Source organism: Emys orbicularis, chromosome 5 (assembly GCF_028017835.1).
Source record: "Emys orbicularis isolate rEmyOrb1 chromosome 5, rEmyOrb1.hap1, whole genome shotgun sequence".
NCBI lineage: Eukaryota > Metazoa > Chordata > Testudines > Emydidae > Emys > Emys orbicularis.
In genome coordinates this window covers 71975507-71999028 of record NC_088687.1, presented here as the reverse complement: position 1 = coordinate 71999028, position 23522 = coordinate 71975507, and the positions used below count along the sequence as shown (strand labels likewise).

At 40.0% G+C, this 23522-nt stretch overlaps 1 protein-coding gene across 1 annotated transcript in view; it reads left to right on the top strand.

Annotated features, from left to right (window-relative positions):
• The first annotated feature begins 5406 nt into the window (after positions 1–5406).
• LOC135879141 (probable ATP-dependent RNA helicase DDX60) overlaps positions 5407–23522 on the top strand; it is a 67174-nt gene continuing 49058 nt past the window's right edge. Inside the window, exons 1-9 of the mRNA XM_065405002.1 lie at positions 5407–5686; positions 5786–5864; positions 7553–7721; positions 10136–10477; positions 11875–11988; positions 15714–15887; positions 17130–17288; positions 17942–18083; positions 22659–22814. Coding sequence (XP_065261074.1) covers positions 5407–5686; positions 5786–5864; positions 7553–7721; positions 10136–10477; positions 11875–11988; positions 15714–15887; positions 17130–17288; positions 17942–18083; positions 22659–22814 — 1615 coding nt within the window. The remainder of the gene's footprint in view (positions 5687–5785; positions 5865–7552; positions 7722–10135; positions 10478–11874; positions 11989–15713; positions 15888–17129; positions 17289–17941; positions 18084–22658; positions 22815–23522) is intronic.

Here is a 23522-nt window from a genome sequence, read left to right as displayed (position 1 = left end):
CTCAGATTCGTGAACTTCTTCGAGATGATGCATTTGACCATGCACTGCGTGGCAAGGAAAAGACGGCATGGAAAGCCTTCCAGTTAGTGGCAATAAATTTTCTCAGAAACAACAAGGCAGACAACTACAGGTTGTTGGTGGAAAACCTCCTCAAGGCATACAAAAGCCTTGGTTGCAACATGTCACTAAAGATACATTTTTTGCACTCTCATCTAGATTTTTTTCCACCAAACTGCGGAGCAGTTAGCGACGAGCATGGCGAGCGATTTCACCAGGACATTGCAACAATGGAGAAACGCTATCAGGGCAAATGGAGCCCATCAATGCTTGCAGACTATTGCTGGACAGTGACAAGAGATGCTCCATTTAATGAATACAAGAGACAAGCCAAGAAGTGTCGAGTAGACACTGAATAGGACTAAACTATGTACAGAATAGTTTTTTGCCTTTTGTTTCATAATAAATTTTATTTATATAACCCTTTGGCTGATTTTTAAAGTGTTACATAAACAGGACAGGTGAAATATTATCACGTAAAGCAACCATAAACACATGAAAAGACCTAGGTTTACAATTTATGATTAAAACTCTACTATCTACACAATATACATAGACATAAAATGTAAAAACTTAAATATCTTAGAAACAGTAGCCAATCAGTTGTTTTAATTGTCATATTTGAATTCAGCACATCAAAATACATAATAAATAGCACATTTTATCTCTGAAGCAGACGACTTCTCAAAAATTGTAGACCAGTGCATTACTGTATATCATCTTTTTAATTTTACATTTATTCCACTTCAAACAAATACTCAGTGAAATATATTCTTTTAGCTCCATGATGCTAAACTTTATAGATGTACACCAACCTCTCTGTGTGGTATCATTTTTCAGTTAGACAGAATAGTGAGTAGATGGTGCTTAATAGTGGGTGGTCCCTGTTCAGAAGGCTTGGTGCAGGGTGCAGTCCTCCATGCCATACTCAGGCAAAATTTGACTGCCAAGTCAAAAGGAGTTTTTCCTGAGTAAACAGGAGGTGGGCCCACGGTCTAAAGACATATACATAAAAGGCCACATATATGGAGTCAAAATGTTTTGTGGAGTAGTTGAATATTCTTTGTTTCGGTTTTCACCAAGAAGGTTAGTAGTGCTTGGACGTCTAACATAGTGAATGCCAGTGAAAATGAGATAGGATCAGAGGCTAAAATAGGGAAAGAACAAGTTAAAAATTATGAAGACAAGTTAGATGTCTTCAAGTCACCAGAGCCTAATAAAATGCATCCTAGAATACTCAAGGAGCTGACTGATGAGATATCTGAACTATTAGTGATTATCTTTGAAAAGTCATGGAAGACAGGAGAGATTCAGAAGACTAGAAAAGGGCAAATATAATGCCTATCTATAAAAAGGGAAATAAGAACAATCCGGGCAATTACAGACCAGTCAGCTTAACTTCAGTACCCAGAAAGATAATGGAGCAAATAATTAAGCAATCAATTTGCTTAAGGTAATAAGTAACAGTCAGCATGAATTTGTCAAGAACAAATCTTGTCAAACCAACCTGATAGCTTTCTTGGACAGAGTAAAAAGCCCTGTGGATAGAGGGAAGCAGTAGACATGCTATATCTTGACTTTAGCAAAGCTTTTGATACTTGCATGACCTTCTCATAAAAAAACTAGGGAAACTAGATGGAGCTACTATAAGGTGGGTGCATAACGGTTGGAAAACCATTCCCAGAGAGTAGTTATCAGTGGTTCACAGTCACGCTGGAAGGGCATAACGAGTGGGGTCCAGCAGGGATCAGTTTTGGGTCCAGTTCTCTTCAATATATTCATCAATGATGTAGATAATGTCATAGAGAATACATTTATAAAGTTTGTGCATGATACCAAGCTGGGAGGGGTTGTAAGTGCTTCGGAGGATAGGATTAACATTCAAAATGATCTGGACAAACTGGAGAAATAGTCTGAAGTAAACAGGAGGAAATTCAATAAGGACAAATGCAAAGTACTTCGCTTAGGAAGGAACAATCAGTTGCACACATGCAAAATGGGAAACGACTGCCTAGGAAGGAATACTGTGGAAAGGGATCTAGAGGTCATAGTGGACCACAAGCTAAATATGGGTCAACAGTGTAACACTGTTGCAAACAAAGCGAACATCATTCTGGGATGTATTAGCAGGAGTACTGTAAGCAAGACACGAGAAGTAATTCTTCCGCTCTACTGACTAGGCTTCAACTGGAGTATTGTGTCCAGTTCTGGGCACCACATTTCAGGAAAGATGTGGACAAATTGGAGAAAGTCCAGAGAAGCACAACAAAAATGATTAAATGTCTAGAAAACATGACCTATGAGGGAAGATTGACAAAACTGGGTTTGTTTAGTCTGGAAAAGAGAAGATGGCGAAGGGACATGAGAACAGTTTTCAAGTACACCTCTACCGCGATATAACGCGACCCAATATAACACGAATTCGGATATAATGTGGTAAAGCAGCGCTCCGGGGGGGCGGGGCCGCGTGCTCTGGCGGATCAAAGCAAGTTCGATATAGTGCAGTTTCACCTATAACGCAGTAAGATTTTTTGGCTTCCGAGGACAGCGTTATATCGGGGTAGAGATGTATATAAAAGATTGTTACAAGGAGGAGGGAGAAAAATTGTTCTTCTTAACCTCTGAGGATAGGACAAAAAGCAATGGGCTTGAATTGCAGCAAGGGTGGTTTACGTTGGGCATTAGGAAAAATTTCCTGTCGGGTGGTTAAGCACTGGAATCAAGTAGCTAGGGAGGTTGTGGAATCTCCATCATTGGAGATTTTTAAGAGCAGGTTAGACAAACACCTGTCAGGGATGGTCTTGATAATACTTAGTCCTGCCAGGAGTTCAGGGGACTGGACTAGATGACCTCTCGAGGTCCCTTCCAGTCCTATTATCCTATGATTCTATGATTGTATGCTTTGCTCACAGTTACCATAGTTCAGTGGGCAATTACTAGTATTTTGTATTTCAGTAGCCCACAAAGTCCTAGACAAAATGGGGGCCCCATTGTGCTAGGCACAGTACAAACAAACAATGACATTTGCAGGAAAGGTTGCATGTAAGAAAAAAAATTCAGCAAAGTATTTAAACTTTCTGAAGTTAGTGGGACTACTCATGTACTCATGCATTTGTTTAAGTGCTTTGCTGAATCGGGACCTATGTTCTTCCGGCAAAGTCAGTGGGAGTTTGGTGTGCAAAGAATTAAGGATCAGTCCTCAGAGGGCGATGATAAAGATTTTTTTTAAAGATTACTAAAAACAGCTTTTCCACATAAATGAAAAAAGAAAAAAAATCAAAGCTTTTCATCTACTTTCTGCCTTTTATTATGACCAAATACATAGAATGTTGTGAAGCTCTTTAGTTATGAACTTTGTACATCTAAAGATGATGAGTATTAAAGTTCATATTTAAAATTGATAATCACCACATAAAAATGTAGTCCTTGACTTGTATGATATCTTAAAAGTAGTTATAACAGTACAAATTCTATGTACAGATTATAGCTATTAAAGTTCAAGTTTAATGTTATGATAACCACATAAGATATAGTACTTGACTTGTGTATGATATTTTTAAAATAGCTGTAACAATGCAAATACTGTATACAATATGTTTTATTTGCTTTTATCTTTCATGTAGTTTTGAAAGTACTGTTTTCTTGTATTTGATTGTTTATTTGAAGCCCTGAGCATCTTGTCTGGAGATGGGAGCTTTATTAATGCAAAACCATTATAAATGAAATTTATATTTACTAACCATTATTTGTAAGATTATTTTCCTTTCACTTTTGTTTTATTTTGGTAACTAAAATAAAAGAGACAGTGATATCCATTTTTTAAAATTGCGGACACTGAACAAACACATAACAAGTGGTGTCCATACCTTGTGCCTACCTGCTAGGTGAATTTCAACCCTGTAAAGTAGGATGGGCATCTATAGTTATTTTTATCAATTTAAATACATCTATCAGAAAATAATAACTCCCACATTAGGTACTGGGATCAATAAGGTGTGATATTCTTTTGCTGTGGAGAAACTCACTGCACCAAATCCAAAAAACCTTATAATACAGTACTCCGCTATCTGAGAATCATATATGACAGACACTGAATCCATCACTTACGCTACTGGATCTCAGTGTGTTATATTTTCACAATTATTGAAAATGTTGGCTGTCCTCTTTCTTCTTCTCCTTCTTATAACTGGAGTTAGCCTTGCATTTTATTTGTAAGTTATATTTTCTTGTATAAAAGTATTGTCATTAAATGTTTGCAGTAATAAATGTGCCACATATTCTCCTTACTATATTTGTAGTGTGAAACTTATTCTGGTAACAACCTTCAAAAATTAAAATAAATATTAAGATAGGTCAATAGGGAATTATGTAAGATAGGATGGGGCTGGATAAGTCTTTGGTGTGTGTAAATGAAATGTAATCACTGAGATGTTGGCTATGCTGATATGTCAGCATAGGATGAATTGGAAGATATTCTGCGAACCCTTATTTATAGGAGCAGTCCTTACTCATACAAGTAGCTCCATTAAAGGCAATGAGAGTTTTAGTAATTTAAAGCTATTTGTGTTGATAAGGCCCCAATCCTGCAAAGAAGTGCATGTAGGCAGACCCCTGCTCTTATTCAGAGCCCCGATGGTCCCTGACCAGCACAGGATTGAAAAAGCTGAAAGATGGTGCAGAACCATCTTTCCCTTATTCTGGATTTACATTTGACATAGCTGAGCCCATTGACTGCAGTGGGAGTTCTGTGTTAGTAAAGCAAGCAAGATTTGGTGCTTTATTTTTCTCCATATTTCCTTAGGTGAATAAGCCATGGCCCTTTGTGGAGGGCAATATAGAGATTAATCATCCCGGCAACAGTTTTGTGGGATATTGTGCCTGAGGACAATGCCTCCTAATTCCCTGGCACTCTGGAGAAGGAAAGCTACTGCAGCACCTCTTTAAAAGGTGCAAGATTAGAAGAGGTTCCTTGCACCTTTCCTCCCCTTCCCCTTTTGTTCACCCATTGAAGGGCCACACAATTTTTTTCTTGTTGAATAAGGATGACTAGATTGATGTTAGAAGAAAAAAGATTTGACATATTTTAGGAAACTGAATTATATGAAAATATTGAGTAATTATTGCAGAATATAAGTAATAGTGAGTAGAGTTTGTTGGAAAATGGAAAAAATTCTCACAGGGATATTCACAAAATGTTTTCTTTTTTTATTTGATGGAAATTTTCCAGCCACCTCTAATAGAAAGGTGGACAATTTAATGAACCAAGTCTAAGAGCATACCATAGTTACTGAAAATTAATTACTTGCGATTAAATACATTTTTATTTTTAGAGACCAGAAAGAAAGTCTGATGGCTTCTGCACAAACTGATCCTGAGGAAGATGGGAGTGTGAATGGGAGTGAGAGTGACAGTAGTGCTGATGAAGAGAGCGAGACCACGGATAGTAGTCTGGAGCATTATTCTTCTCCATTTGATGGAGAAGAAAATGGAGAAAAAGAAATTGAAGAAGATAAAAGCCATCTTAATTTTTCAGGTGTATTGAGAGCTGAAGAAGAGTCACAACATGTTTCAAAAGCTGATAGAGAAGATTCCAAAGAACTTAGGGACAGCCATGATTCCCAAAATCCTGGTGAGATGTTAGCTGCTTATGCTGTCTAATTTTTATAGTGTTCTTTTACCACATGAATCCCTTGTAACTGTTTGAGTAAAATCCATATGTTTATTTTAGAAAAAAGAGAATGTCTTGGATTTCTGAAGAAATTGTCTTTATTCATTTGGAAATCCCTGTCACAAGCTAAGTATGTACAGTGAGCTTCACTGAAATAAATGTAAAAATAATTTGTTAGGAAAAAGTTTCCATTAAATCCAGTAGATGGCATTGTTAGCGTAATATAATACCTTCTACTGTGACTGTCCACTATTCATCCAGGTATCAGAAGGGTAGCCGTGTTAGTCTGGATCTGTAAAAAGCAACAGAGAGTCCTGGAGCACCTTTAAGACTAACAGATGTATTGGAGCATAAGCTTTCGTGGGTGCATGCATCCGACGAAGTGGGCATTCACCCACGAAAGCTTATGCTCCAATACATCTGTTAGTCTTGAAGGTGCCACAGGACTCTCTGTTCCTTATTCATCCAGGTTTATTGAAAATCAGGAGATCAGGGCTGTCAAATTTATTCTGTGAAGGAGGCTGAATTCCACTTTTAATTATGGTCAGTGGGCTGGGCATTTAGGACTCTATACTCCCCTCAGTCCATAGCAGAATGCTCACTGACACCAATGGGAGGTTTACACAAAGAACACAGCAGGGTTCCCCAGCTCTAGCCAGTCCCCCCCAACATCTTTCTTCAGCTTCTATTCTTCCCAACAGCTCTTGTTACTAGTTCTCATCTCGGTTAGCACCCTCTCTCTCCCAGGTCTCCTATAGCTCTCTCCCAGTAGCTCTTGCCTGTTCTCCACTGCTTCTCTCTGTCTCCAGCAGCTCTCCTATGCCGCATCCTATCTGTCTCTGGGGCTCTCCTTTCCTTTTTGGATACCTCTCACTTGCCCTTCCTATCTCTCTCAGGCAGCATTCCTCCACTGCTTTCCTGGCTCTTTATACAGCTCAGATGCCATCTCTTAAGACCAGTTGGCAGGCAGATGACTAGTCACAGGTGCACTGAACATGATCCCTCTTAAAGAGGCCAGTCACCCTGTGACAAGGCTTCTACTGAGATTTTCAGAAGTGCCCGGGTGCCATCTTTTCCTCATTTCCCTGTGATCTTCAGTGGGAAGGGGACTGGCTCCAAGTCTTCTTTCTGGCGGGGCTAAGGCAAGTCTTATAACTTCCTGACGTAAGTAGCCTCCATATTAGGGGTAGAGTGAAGAGAGAATCCCTCTAATTGTTGGTTTGCTGGAGGGGACTCACTATGATTGGATGCTTCTTGCTAATAGGATACACTGACATTTCTTGGGCTGAGGAAAGGGGTAATATTCAATATCTTTTCATCTCCTTTTAAAATTCTTCCCTACTTGAAAGAACCCATCTTTTTAAGATGTTAAAAGAACTCCCTGAGCTCTCTGAAATTATTGGCATGAACATAATTGTTATATATTATAACTGGGGCCTCAGGCAAGAGGGTGCCCAATATACATTCTGTGGTTGTATCCAATGGGACACTTTTCTTTGAGAATCAGGAACAGCTTCCACAGCAACACATATGAGTGATAGCAGCCATGAAATTTGATTTGGGCTAGATAGCATCCACAGTGTTGAAGAGTGAGAAAATTTCCATTACATTGAATGAATGAAGAGCAATGTTGGCAGCTTCTGACTGACTTTAGAGCCAAGAAAGATAGCTTACTTCTGAATTGGCCTCTACTAATCAATTTTAGTAGATTTTAAAACAAATTTTCTAGTGAATTAAATGTTTTAGCAATCAAATGTCTCGCCCCCTCCATTTCCATTTGTGCAAGATTATGCTTATACTATTTCTCTTTTCATTCAGGTATGTCAGTGTACTAAATGATTTTGTGGAGTCTGAATTTTTTGTGATTGATGGGGATTCCCTACTTCTCAAGTATTTATGCAAGAAAAGACAGTATCTGCCCTTCTTTTACTTAGTTGAATGCTTTCTACTTGATTTCACACAAAAAGGAGCAAAATATGTAATTGTTTTCTTCAAGGTACTGTAACAACCAACTCTTATTTGCATACTGTTTAAACCACTGCACTATTTCAAAAGGAATTGTTTGATTGTAAGAAAGGAGATTTCATCACTAGATTTAAAAAAAATACAGTCTATAATAATTACCAACCCAATCTTACTCCCCTACCCCGAATCCATATGCAGAAGGGACCTGCTTATCTAGACCTCACATCTCCCGGGCACGTCTCCCTCAGCAACAGTTGGTTTTCTGTCCCAGGACTCTGCTGAGGAGGCAAACAGTGAGCAGTTCTGAAAGATTCACATTGTTCCCTCACTGGTCTTGCAGACATTGGCCCCAGGCTTCTGTCTGTAGTAGCTATCCTGTGGCATTGGAGGATGGCGAGCGAATGAGGCAGTAGAGTCCCTGTGCAGATCCTGGCCGCCTTTCAGCCCTCCTTTCCCATCCGTGCTATGATCTGTGTGGCTCTCAATGGACGCAGGAGGTTTGGGAGTAGGCCCTGCAGCCTGTTTCCATGGATTGGATAAGCCATGCCACTCCTGATGGACTGATTAGGAAACAAATTGTCACAATGAAAACCTTGCAGAGATTTCCTTTGCTCTGTGGGTTTTCCCACAGCACAAGGTTATTGGGCCAGAGTGTAAGAAAGGCAAATCTGTTTATTTCAGTTATATGTGCAAAGAGATGCACAATAACCCCCAGGAAACACATCTGAACCTTATTTTCCTGACTTCTTTTTTGTAAGAATTGTTTTGCAGAAGCTTCTATTGAAATTGTTTAGTAGTGTATTAAAATGAATGTATAATCATGTAGCTAATCATTAAAATCCATTTAGAGATACGCAACTATATTCACTTTGATGAAATTTTTAACAGTGCATTCCTAGAATTTTATAAATCTTGATCATTTATAGTAAAGAAGCTTACCTACAAAATAATAGCAGCGTGGGCCCAATGTTCCCCTAGAATGGAGAAATCCATGGGAAGGGGGAAAGTCTGCTGGAAACTGCAAAATTGCTTCTGTAAAATTTTCCTCATATCCATCACTGCAAGTGCAGAGGATTACAGAAAAATGGAATGGGGAAGAGATATGCTCTTTAGACAAGGTGCAACTGAGTGGGCCCTCAGTTGCCAGTGGAGACGGCCTGCCACTTCACCCAGTTTCCCAGGGCTCCTTTCCCACATAGCAACCTGGATCCTTTAAGAGTCTTATTTTGTTTTCTGAATCCCTGGTGGCTGTACACTACCTTCTTTTTCATGGGGAATAGAGGAGCCATGGATCAGTAACTCCCAGGGGAAATTCTAGGTCCTGAGAGCACATGTTGCAAAGTGGCTGCTCCATGGCTCCATCCATCCTTGGCATATCTACACAGAGCTTGAGGCCTTAGCCCACAATGTGCCTGTAGAGCAGAGGATCTCAACCTTTCCTGACTACTGTGCCCTTTTCAGGAGTCTGATTTGTCTTGCGTACCCCCCAGGTTTCACCTCACTTAAAAACTACATGCTTACAAAATCAGACTTAAAAATACAAAAGTGTCATAGCACACTATTACTGAAAAATTGTTTACTTTCTCATTTTTACCATATAATTATAAAATAAATCAATTGGAATATAAATATTGTACTTAGATTTCAGTGTATAGTATATAAAGCAGTATAAACAAGTCACTGTCCGTATGAAATTTTAGTTTGTACTGACTTCACTAGTGCTTTTTATGTTGATGAGTTGATGTACCCCCTGGAAGACCTCTGTGTACCCCCAGGAGTACATGTATACCTGGTTGAGAACCACTGCTGTAGAGGGACTTTTGCAGCTTCCTAGTGGGGATGGAGGAAGAAGATGATTGTGTCTTCTTTATTTGGACTATTGAAATAGTTATTACATTTCTACTGGGGCTATAGTAATTATGGGTGGAGCTAGTAGCATTGCCTATGCTTAAAGTTAACTGGCACTTCTCATTGTAAGACCCTGTTTTCAGGTGGAAAAAAGTAGTATATGATCACATAATTAAAGACTATCATAATGCATATACACTAAGGAGCCAAATTAAATTGCACAAGCAACCTTTATTCTGGCATTCCCTAACTTTTGACTTTGCAACCTTACTGTTCTTTTAACATATTTTTTAAAAAAAATGCAATGGATGTATCAATGACATCTTTATATATATGGAAATTTTTTATTGCCTTTTACCCCATGAAATATTTAGGAACAAATATATCATTCTGTACAACATTACTAATAGCATACAAGTAAACAGCAGTGATACACAGACAAATATAATATTTTAGTGTTTTTTATTGTATGCTCTTAGGGGCAGGGACCATGTCTTTATGTATGTTTGTACATCACTAGTCAAAAGAGTTCTGAAAAGGGTCTATTGGAATATAAATGTGAAATAATAATCTCTCAATTGTTTTCACTTTCTACAGGATGTGGAACAGATGTATTTCAGTTACCCTAATTTCCTTTTCCATCGTACTGCATTAATACAACACCTGAAGTGCAACACTGACATTGTCATTCATACAGAGTTTTCCAACTGTTTCTCACCAGAATGGCTGATTTTCCTCAAGGAAAGTTATCCATATTTTGTGATAATCTCTGACATAGGACTGACCTCTCTACAAGAAGACTATTTACATATATTTATCGCTCATACCTTGTCAAAGAAAATCAGTGTTGTGCTCACTTCAGGACAGGAGTCTGATGCTCTTACAGTTTATGGATATTATGTCCAGAATGTGTATGAACACAGGTTATTTTTTCAGCAGGTAAATTGCAATACATCTTATTTATGGATTTTAAGTAGGAAAAATGTAGAATTATATTTTTAATTAGAACATCTCAATGGCAATTTTTGAATCAAGGCTGGATGTTCTAAAATACATGTTCTAGGAATTATTTGGCGAAGTTGGCCAGTGTTATACAGGAGGTCAAACTAGTTTATTACAGTGGTCCCTTCTGGCCTTGGAATCAATGAATTTGAAAACCAGGTTTTTATACATTAAAATCGTGATGCAGTTATAACATTTGGCTTGTCTATATGCTTTTCATCTGAGGATCTTAAAGACCTCTGCATACATTAATTCATTTGGGGCAAATTCTTGAGCCCTTCTCCATAGCAACATGCTAGGCTATAGGATTCAGTGCTGTGTGGATCTTCCAGTGCTCATTGCCATGGGAATAAGGGGAGGGTAGGGGATGAGAGAGAGAGGCACAACGTATTACTTCAGTTTGCAGTAACCTAGTCCAGCTAATCAGGCTGGGTTGAGGATTTGGCACTTAATTACTGTACCTTAAATGGTCCGATCCTTCTTTCCTTACACTGAATAATACCATACTCTGTGGGTGATCTGATTGAAATCCATGGGACTGCTACTAAGTTATACTCACTGTGGGTAAGGATGGGAGAATTAGGCCCTATGTTGTTATCTTCATATTGCGGAGTGGGTAAACTCGGGTTATAGAGTGGCTAATGGACTTGCACAAGTTTACATAGTGGGTTAGTGATGGCCAGGTGTAGATTACAGATTTCATGACTCCCGGTCCTCAGCTTTAATTTATTTTAAACAGAAACAGTTCTGGTTCCCTGGTGCCTATTTGCCATGAATTTGTCCTTGAAGAAAGCTTATATGAGGAACTGTAGATCATATTCATTGTCACCCTTAAGTTCCTAATGGCCTGGACTTCCCAAACACCTGTTGAAATACAGTTTATTAGGCAGCCTCAGGAATTTATGAGCAGCACGTCTCTTTTCCTGTACTGTTCATTTAGGGCCTGATCCAAAGACTTCAATAGGAGCCTTTCTATTTACTTCAGTGGGTGTGCATCAGGCCCTGATTTTGTTTAACATATATAGTAAGTGATAACACTTGAGTTTAGGTCTTGGGCATGTGGTTTTTACCCTATTGGGACAAAGGAATTTTCTTTACAAGTGATGTTAGTTTTAGACATAAGCAGAGTGCCCATCTAAACTTATTTTCCACTAGTATTTGAGCTTAATAAACTTTGGGTAAAATTTTCAAAAGCACTGAAGTGACTTAGTCACTTAAGTCCCATTTTCAAAAGTGCCTATGTGACTTTTGAAAATGGGACTTAGGCACTTAACAAAATTTTCCCTTTGACTTTAATGTATAACTTTGACATGTATACTTTTATTCTCATTTAGCATGAAAAGGATCTGCAACATACTTGTGAAGCCATGGTCAAACACTTACAAAAAACCCAGAATACAGCCTACCTGTATAATTTAAAACTGAGCTTGAGAAACATACAAGAAGAGGTAACGTAACTATTTTACAATCTTTTTTCTAGTTACACAGCTCAGTAACAAAAAGTGTGTTCATGTAGCAATCTGTCAGTTGTGCAGTAGAAGTCAGATAATGGTCTTGTGGAAGAGGCCATGGGACCCACTCCCAAATCCCATGGATTCCTTTGGAATTCCAGTGGCCTCACTATGTACTAAACTATTCACAACAAAGGATATTTTTTGGGAAAGAGATTGCTTACAGGGATATTTCATAATAATAATATTTAGCACTTACACTGTGTTTTCTTATTCAAAACATTAGACAAATATTAATCTGATATATTGATTTTAGGTTACTATATAGCAGGGGTGGCCAACCTGAGCCTGAGAAGGAGCCGGAATTTACCAATGTACATTGCCAGAGAGCCACAGTAATATGTAATGATTATATAAATACACCTCTACCTCGATATAACGCTGTCCTCGGGATCTAAAAAATCTTACTGCGTTATAGGTGAAACCGCGTTATATCGAACTTGCTTTGATCCGCCGGAGTGCACAGCCCCGCCCCCCGGAGCACTGCTTTACCACGTTATATCAGAATTCGTGTTATATCGGATTGCGTTATATCGGGGTAGAGGTGTATATGTATATGTGTGTGTGTTGATAATGTATATTTATTATACATTTATAATGTATAGTTAATAATAACAACTTAATCTTTTACTTAGAGGGACTTCTGGCAATCTTTGCTTTCAACAATTCCCTTGAAGTTTGGTTTGTGTTCAGTTGGCTCACATGCAACAGTTCTCTTAAGTGGCTGTCTGTCAAAACAGATCGGTGCTTGGATATCACATGTTTGAGTGTCAAGAAGACAGACTCACAAAGATAGGTCAAGACAAACATCGAGATTAATTTTAGGGTTGCACCTCTGATGTTGGGGTATTTATCCTTTTTTTATCCCCTCTGTCTTCTGGACAGATTTCAATCTGTCATCTTCGAAAAGTTCTATTATTTCCATCTGGGATGTTGCTTCATCAGTGACTAAAGGGGGCTTCAGACAATCGGCTTCAGCACTAAAAGGGTCAATCAGAAATCTGATTTGAGGTCTTTTCTGCTGCAAATCTTGGAATCTTTCCTCAAAACTGTCCTTAAGATCTTTAATCACGCTCACATACCTAGTTGTGCTCCATTTTAGGGGTTCTGCTGCATCTTCTTTTGATCTGGCTTGAAGTTGTAACATTGAGGGAAAGTGTGTCAGCTCTCCCTCAAGCATTTGTCTGTGAAACAACTGCAGCTTATTCATGAATGCAAATACGCCTTGCACTAGATCAGACAGCAACTGGAATTTTCCTTCTAAGTCCACGTTTAGTTTATCCAAATGCAGCAGCATGTCTGCAAGAAACGCCAAGTCTAGAACCCATCCAGGATCTGTAAGCTCAGGGTGTATTGTGTGCTTCTCCTCCATAAGCAATTTTACTAGTTGCAGGAGCTTGAAAAAACAGGAAATAACTTTACCTCTTGAGAGCCATCGATCTGCACAGTGAAATGGCAAATTGGCAGGGGAGTCGTCTTCATCCAGATTTCTAGATACCAGTTGCTCCCGATGAATAATACAGTGAAATGTCCAAAATTCAGGAAAGCTCTCGTCAGACTTATAAAGCCCTACTAATCCATTCGCAGACCCCACATGGACAGAGCCCCGCCCGTTGCAATGGCAGTGAGCTTCTGTGAAGGCAAGTGGCTTTTCGCAACTACCAACATCAATGCCTCCTTTAGATCTTGTCCACAAGTTCTGTACTTTAGTGACACGATATCGAGGAGTTCTTCCCTTACAACACAGTCGTCAGACACAGTGCGGACAAATACCGATAATAAGGTTTATCATGTGCATGGCACAACTCATCCAAAGCAATGTTCAAATACTCACACTGCTGAAGTTGCGAGTGCAGTTGCGATTCGATGTCACTGTTCAGGTCGGAGATTCTGTGTTCTGTTGTGCAGTGTGAAAGCTGCAGGCCAGAAATTTTCTTCTGTAGATTCTCATTCTCTGGTCACAGGATTGAAATCACATCAGTGAGGCACGTTTTTATAAGCTCTCCTTCAGATTAGGGCTTTTTGGCACAGGCTATGTGCCAGGCCACATAATAGAAGGCTAATGTTACAGTCTGCGATCGGTTGGCAAATCTGGTGAAGAACTGGGCTTCTACAGCTGTTTGTTTTTTCAAAGTTTTCAGTTTTAAAGTGCGGAGTTCAGAACCTTGTGGGAATTCTTGATCCATGCATGGCTCAAAGCGAAATGATGCAAGTTTGAAGATTTGGACTGAGAGATACACGTCTGGCAAAGAAGACACATGGCCTTACCATTACATTCAATGAAAAAATACTTATTCTCCCACTCCTGTTGGAAGCCTCGATTTTCATCTGTGTATTTTCTTTTCTGTTTGCACTTGCCTTCCATTGTTAGATGGTGTAAGAAAAATGTCCACACCAGCTAGTCACCATGTGCTTTATTCAAGGAGACACTTGTTCTGGCCAGGGGGTGCTGGACCCCTGGCTCTGTCCCAGGCCCCGCCCCCCACTCCACCCCTTTCCCCAAGTTCCCACCCCCACCTCCGCCCCGCCTCTTCTCACCCCCCCATAAGTGAGCCGTGTCCTCGCTCCTCCTCCAACCCCCGCCCGAGCCTCCTGCACATTGCAAAACAGCTGATTGTGGTGGGCGGGAGGCACAGGGAGGGAGGAGGTGGCGCTGGGGGAGGGAGGAGGCTGTGCACCATGTCCTCTCTCTTCCCCCTCCCCCCAGAGCCTCCTCAACACCGTGAAACAACTGATCGCGGCAGGCAGGAGGCACTAGGGGAGGGAGGGGGGCTTTACGCCGCATCCTCACTCCTCCGCCCTCCCCCCCAGAGCCTCCTGAACGCCGCCGCGAAAAGGCTGATTGCAGCGGGAAGGAGGCATGGGGGAGGGAGGAGGAGGCGCTGATTGGGGGGATGCCAGCAGGCGGGAGATGCTGGAGGATGGAGTTGGGGCTGATAGGGCTGCCGGTGGGTGCTGAGCATCCACCATTTCCCCCCAGAGTCGGCTCCTAGCAGGAGCCACATATTATCTTCTGAAGGGCCGCATGTGGCTTCAGAGCCACAAGTTGGCCACCCCTGCTATACAGAAACATTGTAAATCTTCCTTCATGAGCTTAAACAATAATTTTCAACAATTACAAACCCTCTGCCACCCCGAGTATAAATTCCCCTGTCAGAAATCAATTGGTGGCACTAGCTTAGTTGAGGACCACCAAATCCAAGAGTTTGAGGGTGCATTTTTATGATTAGTTTTCCCATTCCGTTTTTTAAGTATTAAATATGCCTACTATGCCATTGACCTTCTTATAGTCCTATCGAAGACAATAGCAAAGCTCCCATTGACTTCAGTTGGAGCCAGACCAGCTGGCTCCAGAAGCTGATATTCACCCCCCAAACTACTGGCTTTTTCCACATGGGGCTTTATTGAAAGTCTCTTGAAGTCAATAGAAATATTTAGTGGGCTTTGGATTGTAGTAGAATTGCTTTTAAAAAACTAAGTTTTTAATAACTCACTATCCCAGGAGCAGAAAATGAAACTATTTTAACTAACTTTTTTTCCCTTCTGTATATCTTGATGTACTGCTTTTCTTCATTGATTGAGTTATATAAAGATAAATGTATATGTGTCCTTTATAATCTTTTCATTATAAAAATAATAATATTAACACCTTATGATTGTAGGTATGTCGGACTATTTTGCTGTTGAAGCACCTGTGGCCAGAAGGATCCGACATTAGATGTATTGTTTGTGTTCTTACATGTATAGTGGGATTAAAAATGTACAGTAACATGTTAGAAAATGCAAACGTCCCTGAGGAAACAAAGGAACAACTAACAAAAAAATTCAGTCAAAAGGTGAGATTTCTTCATAACTTCTCATCACCTGTTCATTCTCTTAACATAAGTATTTTGGTCATGTTGGAGAGGATTGTCCCCCAAGATCCCATGCTGAAGAGGGTCCCAGTGGCTTCTGCAGCACCATGTCTTGCTTCCTCTGTGTATCTGCTGGTCCAGAGAACTGCATGGAAAGGGAACATCGACTGGGCGGATTGGCAGAAGAGTGAGTGGACCGGGGGGTGAACTTCATCCTACTACCACCCCTCTGACTAAAAATGATGTGGATTGGGGCTGTATTATCTTTTCTACAGAATCCTCTCTGTGGATGAGATCCCCACTTAAGGGGATCCCCACTTAAAAGTGGGCAGTCATAGCCAGAAAGAGTTCCTGGCAATGGTGCTCCAATGGAGTTGCACCATAGGTAGGGATGGAGCTGCTCTGGGCCATAGTTGGTGTGAAGGAACAGGGCATTATGCCACCTACTGAAGCCCCTGGAATCCCCAAGGAATCCATGGGGTTTGGAACTGGGTCCCATGGCCTCTTTCCTGAGAAGTTTTACCTTAGGAGGCAATCTTGCCTATTACTCTTTTTTCCCGTTCCTCATACACAACAGTATAATAACCACTGTAGAGGAATATAATTTTTCATATTTTTTGTGTTCAGGGAAAAAGTCTCAATTTCTTCCTTGCCATATGTAACCCTTCATCAATATGTAACCCTTTTTAATATATAATTATGGTAAAGACTATGTTTTAATTAGTCTAAGATGGAAGCAGTGTAACAGCATATATGTAGAGTAGCACATATGGTAGATCGTAGGAACATATTGAAAAAGTAACTATGATAACTATCTCAAAATTAATTAATAGGGTTTACAAAGAGAAAAAACCCACATAGGACTCTATTTAAATATTAGCTTCTCATCTTAAAATAATGTAATTTCTATCCAGACAGATTGATAATTGGTTTACTAAATTCCATATGATTTTCAATGGTCACATTACTTCCCTCTTGGATTTATAATGAAAGTGGAAGTGATAATTGATCCTCAGTTATCTAATGCTACAATAAAAGGCACGTGATGAACTAAGTATAGCCAGAAGTGATTGTAACATACAAAATGTATAACAGTAAAGTTTTAGCTGAACTGACAAAGTGAAAAATCACTGAATTATATTTTTAATATTAATTATGTTCACCACTAATTAATATTTATTATTGAGGTACTTAGTGAACCATATATTGGTTATGTCCCAATAGGAGAAAAGTGAATCATTAACACTGGAAGAAGCCGCAGACCTGTGTAGATTGCAGTGCCTCAGTGTGGTTTTTCTTCTCCACTTGCCTCTTTCACAACGAGCTCGGATTAGGATAATCAATTCCTGCTGGACTAAGCAAGTTTTACCATTTATAATCATGGTAGGTGTACCAGGGCCTTGCCTCCTCTGGCATCGGGTGCAGCAAATGCCTCCGTTTTCCTTTTCTTGGTAGGGTACTCTAGCCCCCTGGCCAGGGCCGGCTCCAGGCACCAGCTTACCAAGCAGGTGCTTGGGGCGGCCACTTCGGTGAGGGGCGGCACGTCCAGCTGTTCGGCGGCAATTCGGTGGACGGTCCCTCACTCCTGCTCGGAGCGAAGGACCTCCCGCCGAATTGTCGCCGCAGATCGCGATCACGGCTTTGTTGTTGTTGTTGTTGTTGTTGTTTTTTTGTTTGGCTGCTTGGGGCAGCCAAAACCCTGGAGCCAGCCCTGCCCCTGGCCACACCATACAAATGTATTGTACATAGTACAGTGGCAGCCTGGAAGGTCTTTAGATCTTTTAAAAGCAAGTGGAGTTTGAACAGCTTGCCGTTGAAGCAGAGTGGTCCAGTAGGTAGTCTGGGAGTACAAGACTGACTTTATATTCCAAGCTCTGCCACTGACCTGCTGTGTGACCTTAGACAAGTCACATCACCTCTCACTGCTTCATTTTACCAGTCTGTAAAAATGGGATCGACATAACTTCTTTTGTAAAGTGCTTTGAGCTCTTCAGACAAAAAGTGCTATGTAAGAATTAACTGCATTTTTTTAATAGCAACAACATTGTGACTATTTTGTTCTGAAGCAACTAAATGATGAAAGTGACTGGAAATTGGATTTAACTCACCTGCCTGATTTAAGGGACAATTCACTGTTAAAGAATCTTTCACATTACTATGAAATAGAATACTGCTCAGGTATTTATCTTTGCACTTGAATAATTTGCTTTTTTAATATCTAATTTTATTAAGTTTATAAATGAAAAGCAAAAGTATTAGCTAATGAGTATGTGTGTGTGTATGTATTATATTACTATTATATATAGTAATAAAGTTATTTTATGGAATAGTGGAAAAAGCATTTTCAGTACTGAATCCAGAGAATTAGATGCATAGCTCCTGTCACTTAACAAGAATCTGTTCAGTCCCACTTTCCCTGGTCACACCCATGCCGCTATGAATATGCAAAAGCAAGGAGGGGAGGTGGTATAGGTTAGACTATAAGGACTCCGTGCCACTTCAGGATTGCCTTATGTTCATAGAATTGTAGGACTGGAAGTGACTTCAAGTGGTCATCTAGTCCAGTCCCCTGCACTCATGGCAGGACTAAGTATTATCTAGACCATCCCTGACAGGTGTTTAAAAATCTTAAAAATCTCCAGTGATGTTGATTCCACAACCTCCCTGGGCAATTTACTCCAGTGCTTAACTACCCAGAGAGTTAGGAAGTTCTTCCTAGTGTCCAACCTAAACCACCCTTGCTACAATTTAAGTCCATTGCTTCTTGGCCTATCCTCAGAAGTTAAGGAGAACAATTTTTCTCCCTCCTCCTTGTAACAACCTTTTATGTACTTGAAAACTGTTATGTCCCCTCTCAGTCTTCTCTTCTCCAGACTAAAACCCAATTTTTCCAATCTTCCCCCATATATCATGTTGTCTAGACATGTAATAATTTTTCTGGTGCTTCTCTGGACTTTCTCCAGTTTGTCCACATCTTTCCTGAAATGTGGTGCCTGGAACTGGATACAATACTCCAGTTGAGGCATAATCAGCGTGGAGTAGAGTGGAAGAATTACTTAACATAAGAATGGCCCTAGTCAGAGCAAAGGTCTATCTAGCCTAGTATCCTGTGTTCCGACTGTGGCAAATGCCAGGTGCCCCAGAGGGAATGAACAGAACAGGTAATCATCAAGTGATCCATCCCCTGTTGCTTATTCCCAGCTTCTGGCAAACAGAAGCTAGGGAAACCATTCCTGCTCATCCTGGCTAATAGCCATTGATGGACCTATCCTCCATGAATTTATCTAGTTCTTTTTTGAACCCTGTTATGGTCTTGGCCTTCACAACATCCTCTGGCAAGGAGTTCCACAGGTTGACTGTGCATTGTGTGACGAAATACTTCCTTTTATTTGTTTTAAACCTGGTGCCTATTAATTTCATTTGGTGACCCCCTAGTTCTTGTGTTATGAGAAGTAGTAAACAATACTTCCTTATCTACTTTCTCTACACCAGTCATGATTTTATAGACCTCAATCATATCTCCCCTTAACCGTCTCTTTTCCAAGCTGGAAAGTCCCATTCTTATTAATCTCTCCTCATACGGAAGCCATTCCATACCGCTAATCATTTTTGTTGTCCTTTTCTGAACCTTTTCCAATTCCAATATATCTTTTTTGAGATGGGGCGACCACATCTGCTCACAGTATTCAAGATGTGGGCATACCATGGATTTATATAGTGGCAACATGATATTTTCTGTCCTATTATCTATCCCTTTCTTAATTATTCCCAGCATTCTGTTCACTTTTTTGACTGCCGCTGCACATTGAGTGGATGTTTTCAGAGAACTATACACAATGACTCCAGGATCTCTTTCTTGAGTGGTGAGATCTCTGCAAGCTGCATGGAAACTCTTTTACTTACTTACAGCAATTTATTTACTCACAGCAATTGTCTTCCTTACAACACTTCTGCTAATACATCCCAGAATAATGTTTGCTTTTTTTGCAACAGTGTTACACTGTTGACTCATATTTAGCTTGTGATCACTAGGACCCCCAGATCCCTTTCTGCCGTACTCTTTCCTAGGCAGTCATTTCCCATTTTGTATGTATGCAACTGATTGTTCCTTCCTAAGTGGAGTACTTTGCATTTGTCCTTATTGAATTTCATTCTGTTTACTTTCTCCAGTTTGTCCAGATCATTTTGAATGTTAATCCTATCCTCAAAAGCACTTGCAACCCTCCAGCTTGGTATTGTCCGTAAACTTCGTAAGTGTACTCTCTATGCCATTATCTAAATCATTGATGAATATATCGAACAGAACCGGACCCAGAACTTGTCCCTGCAAGACCCCACTTAATATGCCCTTCCAGCTTGGCTGTGAACCACTGATAACTATTCTCTGGAAATAGTTTTCCAACCAGTTATGCAACCACCTTATAGTAGCTCCTTCTAGTTTGTATTTCCCTAGTTTGTTTATGAGAAGGTCATGCGAGACAGTATGAAAATCCTTACTAAAGTCAAGATATACCAGATCTACTGCTTTCCCCCTATACACACGGCTTGTTACTCTGTCAAAAAAAGCTATGAGGTTGGTTTGACATGATTTGTTCTTGAAAAATCCATGCTGACTATTACTTATCACCTTTATTATCTTCTAGGTATTTGAAAATTGATTGCTTAATTATTTGCTCCATTATATTTCTGGGTACTGAAGTTAAGCTGACTGATCTATAATACCCTGGGTTGTCCTTATTTCGCTTTTCATAAATGGGCACTGTGTTTGCCCTTTTCCAGTTCTCTGGAACCTCTCCCATCTTCCATGACTTTTCAAAGATAATTACTAATGGCTCAGATATCTCCTAAGTCAACTGCTTGAGTATTCTAGGATGTATTTCATCTGATCCTGGTGACTTGAAGACATCTAACTTGTCTAAATAATTTTTAACTTGTTCTTTCCCTATTTTAGCCTCTGATCCTACATCATTTTCACTGGCATTCACTATGTTATACATCCAATCGCTACTAACCTTTTTAGTGAAAATTGAAACAAAAAAGTAATTTGGCACTTCAGCCATTTCCACATTTTCTGTTATTGTCCCCCCCCCCCGCCCCCATTGAATAATGGGCCTACCCTGTCCTTGGTCTTCCTCTTGCTTCTAATATATTTGTAGAATGCTTTCTTGTTACGCTTTATATCTCTAGTTAGTTTAATCTTGCTTTGTGCCTTGGCTTTTCTAATTTTGTCACTACATCCTTTTGTATTTGTTTATATTCATCCTTTGTAATTCGACCTAGTTTCCACTTTTTGTATGACTCTTTTTTGACTTTCAGATAATTGAAGATTAAGATTAAGCCAAGGTGATCTCTTGCCATATTTCCTATCTTTCCTACACAATGGGATAGTTTGCTCTTCTGCCCTTAATAATGTCTCTTTGAAAAACTGCCAATGCTCTTGAACTGTTTTTTCCCTTAGACTTGCTTCCCATGGGATCTTATGTACCAACTTCCTGAGTTTGCTAAAGTCTGCCTTGTTGAAATCCATTATCTTTATTGTGCTGTTTTCCCTCCTACCATTCCTTAGAATCATGAACTCCATCATTTCATGAACACACTCACCTAAGCTGCCTTCCACTTTCAAATTCTCAACTATTTCCTCCCTATTTGTCAAAATGAAATCTAGACAGCCTCTCCCTTAGTAGCTTGCTCCACCTTCTGAACTAAAAAAATGTCTCCATAAATTCCAAGAACTTGTTGGGTAATCTGTGCCCTACCGTGTTATTTTCCCAACAGATGTTGGGGGATTCCTTTTAAATTTGGCCAGCTTTCTCACCTGTTTTGTTTTGTCAGAGTAGCTCAAAGAAGCCAGAATAGGGAGCAGGTTCTGATCCTTGAATCACTGGAGTTGCAGGTTAAAATCCCAGGAAGTTTTTATTTTTAATCCTTTTGTTTCAAATAAAACTTTAAAAACTGGGGTTCTGTCTGCTCTATATAGACATTAAAGATCTCATGACAATTTTCATAAGAGTAACTGTGAGGGCTAGAAACTTTAAAAAATGAAATTGAGATGTCATGAAATTACATGAATGTGGGAGCTTGGGCTTTAAGAAAACCGTCTGATATCAGGAGACTAACAATAAAATTGTGAGAGCTAGCAACACAACAGGTTGAGGATGAAGCTTTGTAGCAGGAACTTCTTCCAGAGCTTTCCTGCTCTCCTGACACCCTCTTCCAAGGGTTTCTCTGTAGGAAGGGTAATTTGGGCCCATGAAAGCAATTTATGCAGTAAAATGAATCCAGTCTAAAGGTTCAGGTCTCCTGCATATATCTAATCCAAACAATCTTGAAGGAACTTTCAAAGAAAGTATAAATTGGGCATATAACAATAGTTGGCATTTATAACACCATCCATTATTCTTTGGGGAATAAAGGGAATTTTCTAAAGCCCAAATCCTGCAATGAGGGTTTTGGGGGGAGAACCCCCATCTTTATTCAGGGCCTCATGGGCTTCAGTTGCAGAATCGAGGCCTAAAATTGCTATTTGTATACTCCCCAATATATTTTCCTGACCATATTTAGATACATTATATACATCCATGGCTACCAACAATTGTGAATGCACCCTTTCTGCCCTGTTGTAATACCCAAAGGACACTGTCAGAATTGGGCCCTATTGTTGTGGATGCTGTATAAACACAGATAAAGAGGCAGTCCCTTTTCCAGAGAACTTTCATTGTAAAATCTCATTTTTCTTTTTTTGTGTGTGCATAGGGTTACATTTTGAATTGGGCAAGGAAATTAAGTGTGAATACCAGTATCTGTGGAATACGGTAACAAAATTAGCTGCCAGCTGTGATTTTGGAGATGCTTTCCCAGTGAGAACCACTTCACAACTGTTTCTTGAACAGAAACAAATGGTATTTAAAGGTACTAACAACTGTATAAAAATGACTGATATAAGCATAATAATAATTGCCAGTTATAAAATGTTTTACATAGTCAAAGTGCTATACAGTTATGAGCTTTTTAATTCTTTCCCTTCTAATAATTTATGACTTTATGGGTCTGTTCATTGAAGTCAGTGACAAAACTCCCATTTGATGCCAAAAGGAGTCTGATTAGGCATGAAATCCTGGCCCCATTGAAGTCAATGGGAATTTTGCTATTGACTTCACTGGGGCCAGGATGGCACCCTGTGGATTTGATTTTCAGCCCCAAACCAGGCCCTTTGTGCTGGCAAAAGGCCTAAAGCAGAGTAAAGAAAATGATAATCTAAAAGCCCTGTTTCAGTCTGTGGGCGAATTTTCTCAATGTGCAGGCACTGTGGTAGATAGCAAGAAGGCTGTCTCTCAAGGACTTCCTCACAAGCCCTGGCATGTGGAGCGTGCTGGGGGCAGAGCTGGAGCAGGGACAAGTATGGCAGGGGTAGGTCTATAGCATACAGTGCTGTGGAGATTCCAGGCAGCACTGCAGCCCATAAGGCAGCCCTGGGAGGATGCTGCAACCTAAACATGCCCTTTGGGCTGTCTAATTACACTGGGAGCCATATAGCAGCCCAGAATCAGAAGGATGCAAAGTTGGCTTAAGGACCATTTAGCCCCCGCAGCTGGACTGGGCTGCAAGATGTGTGACTTT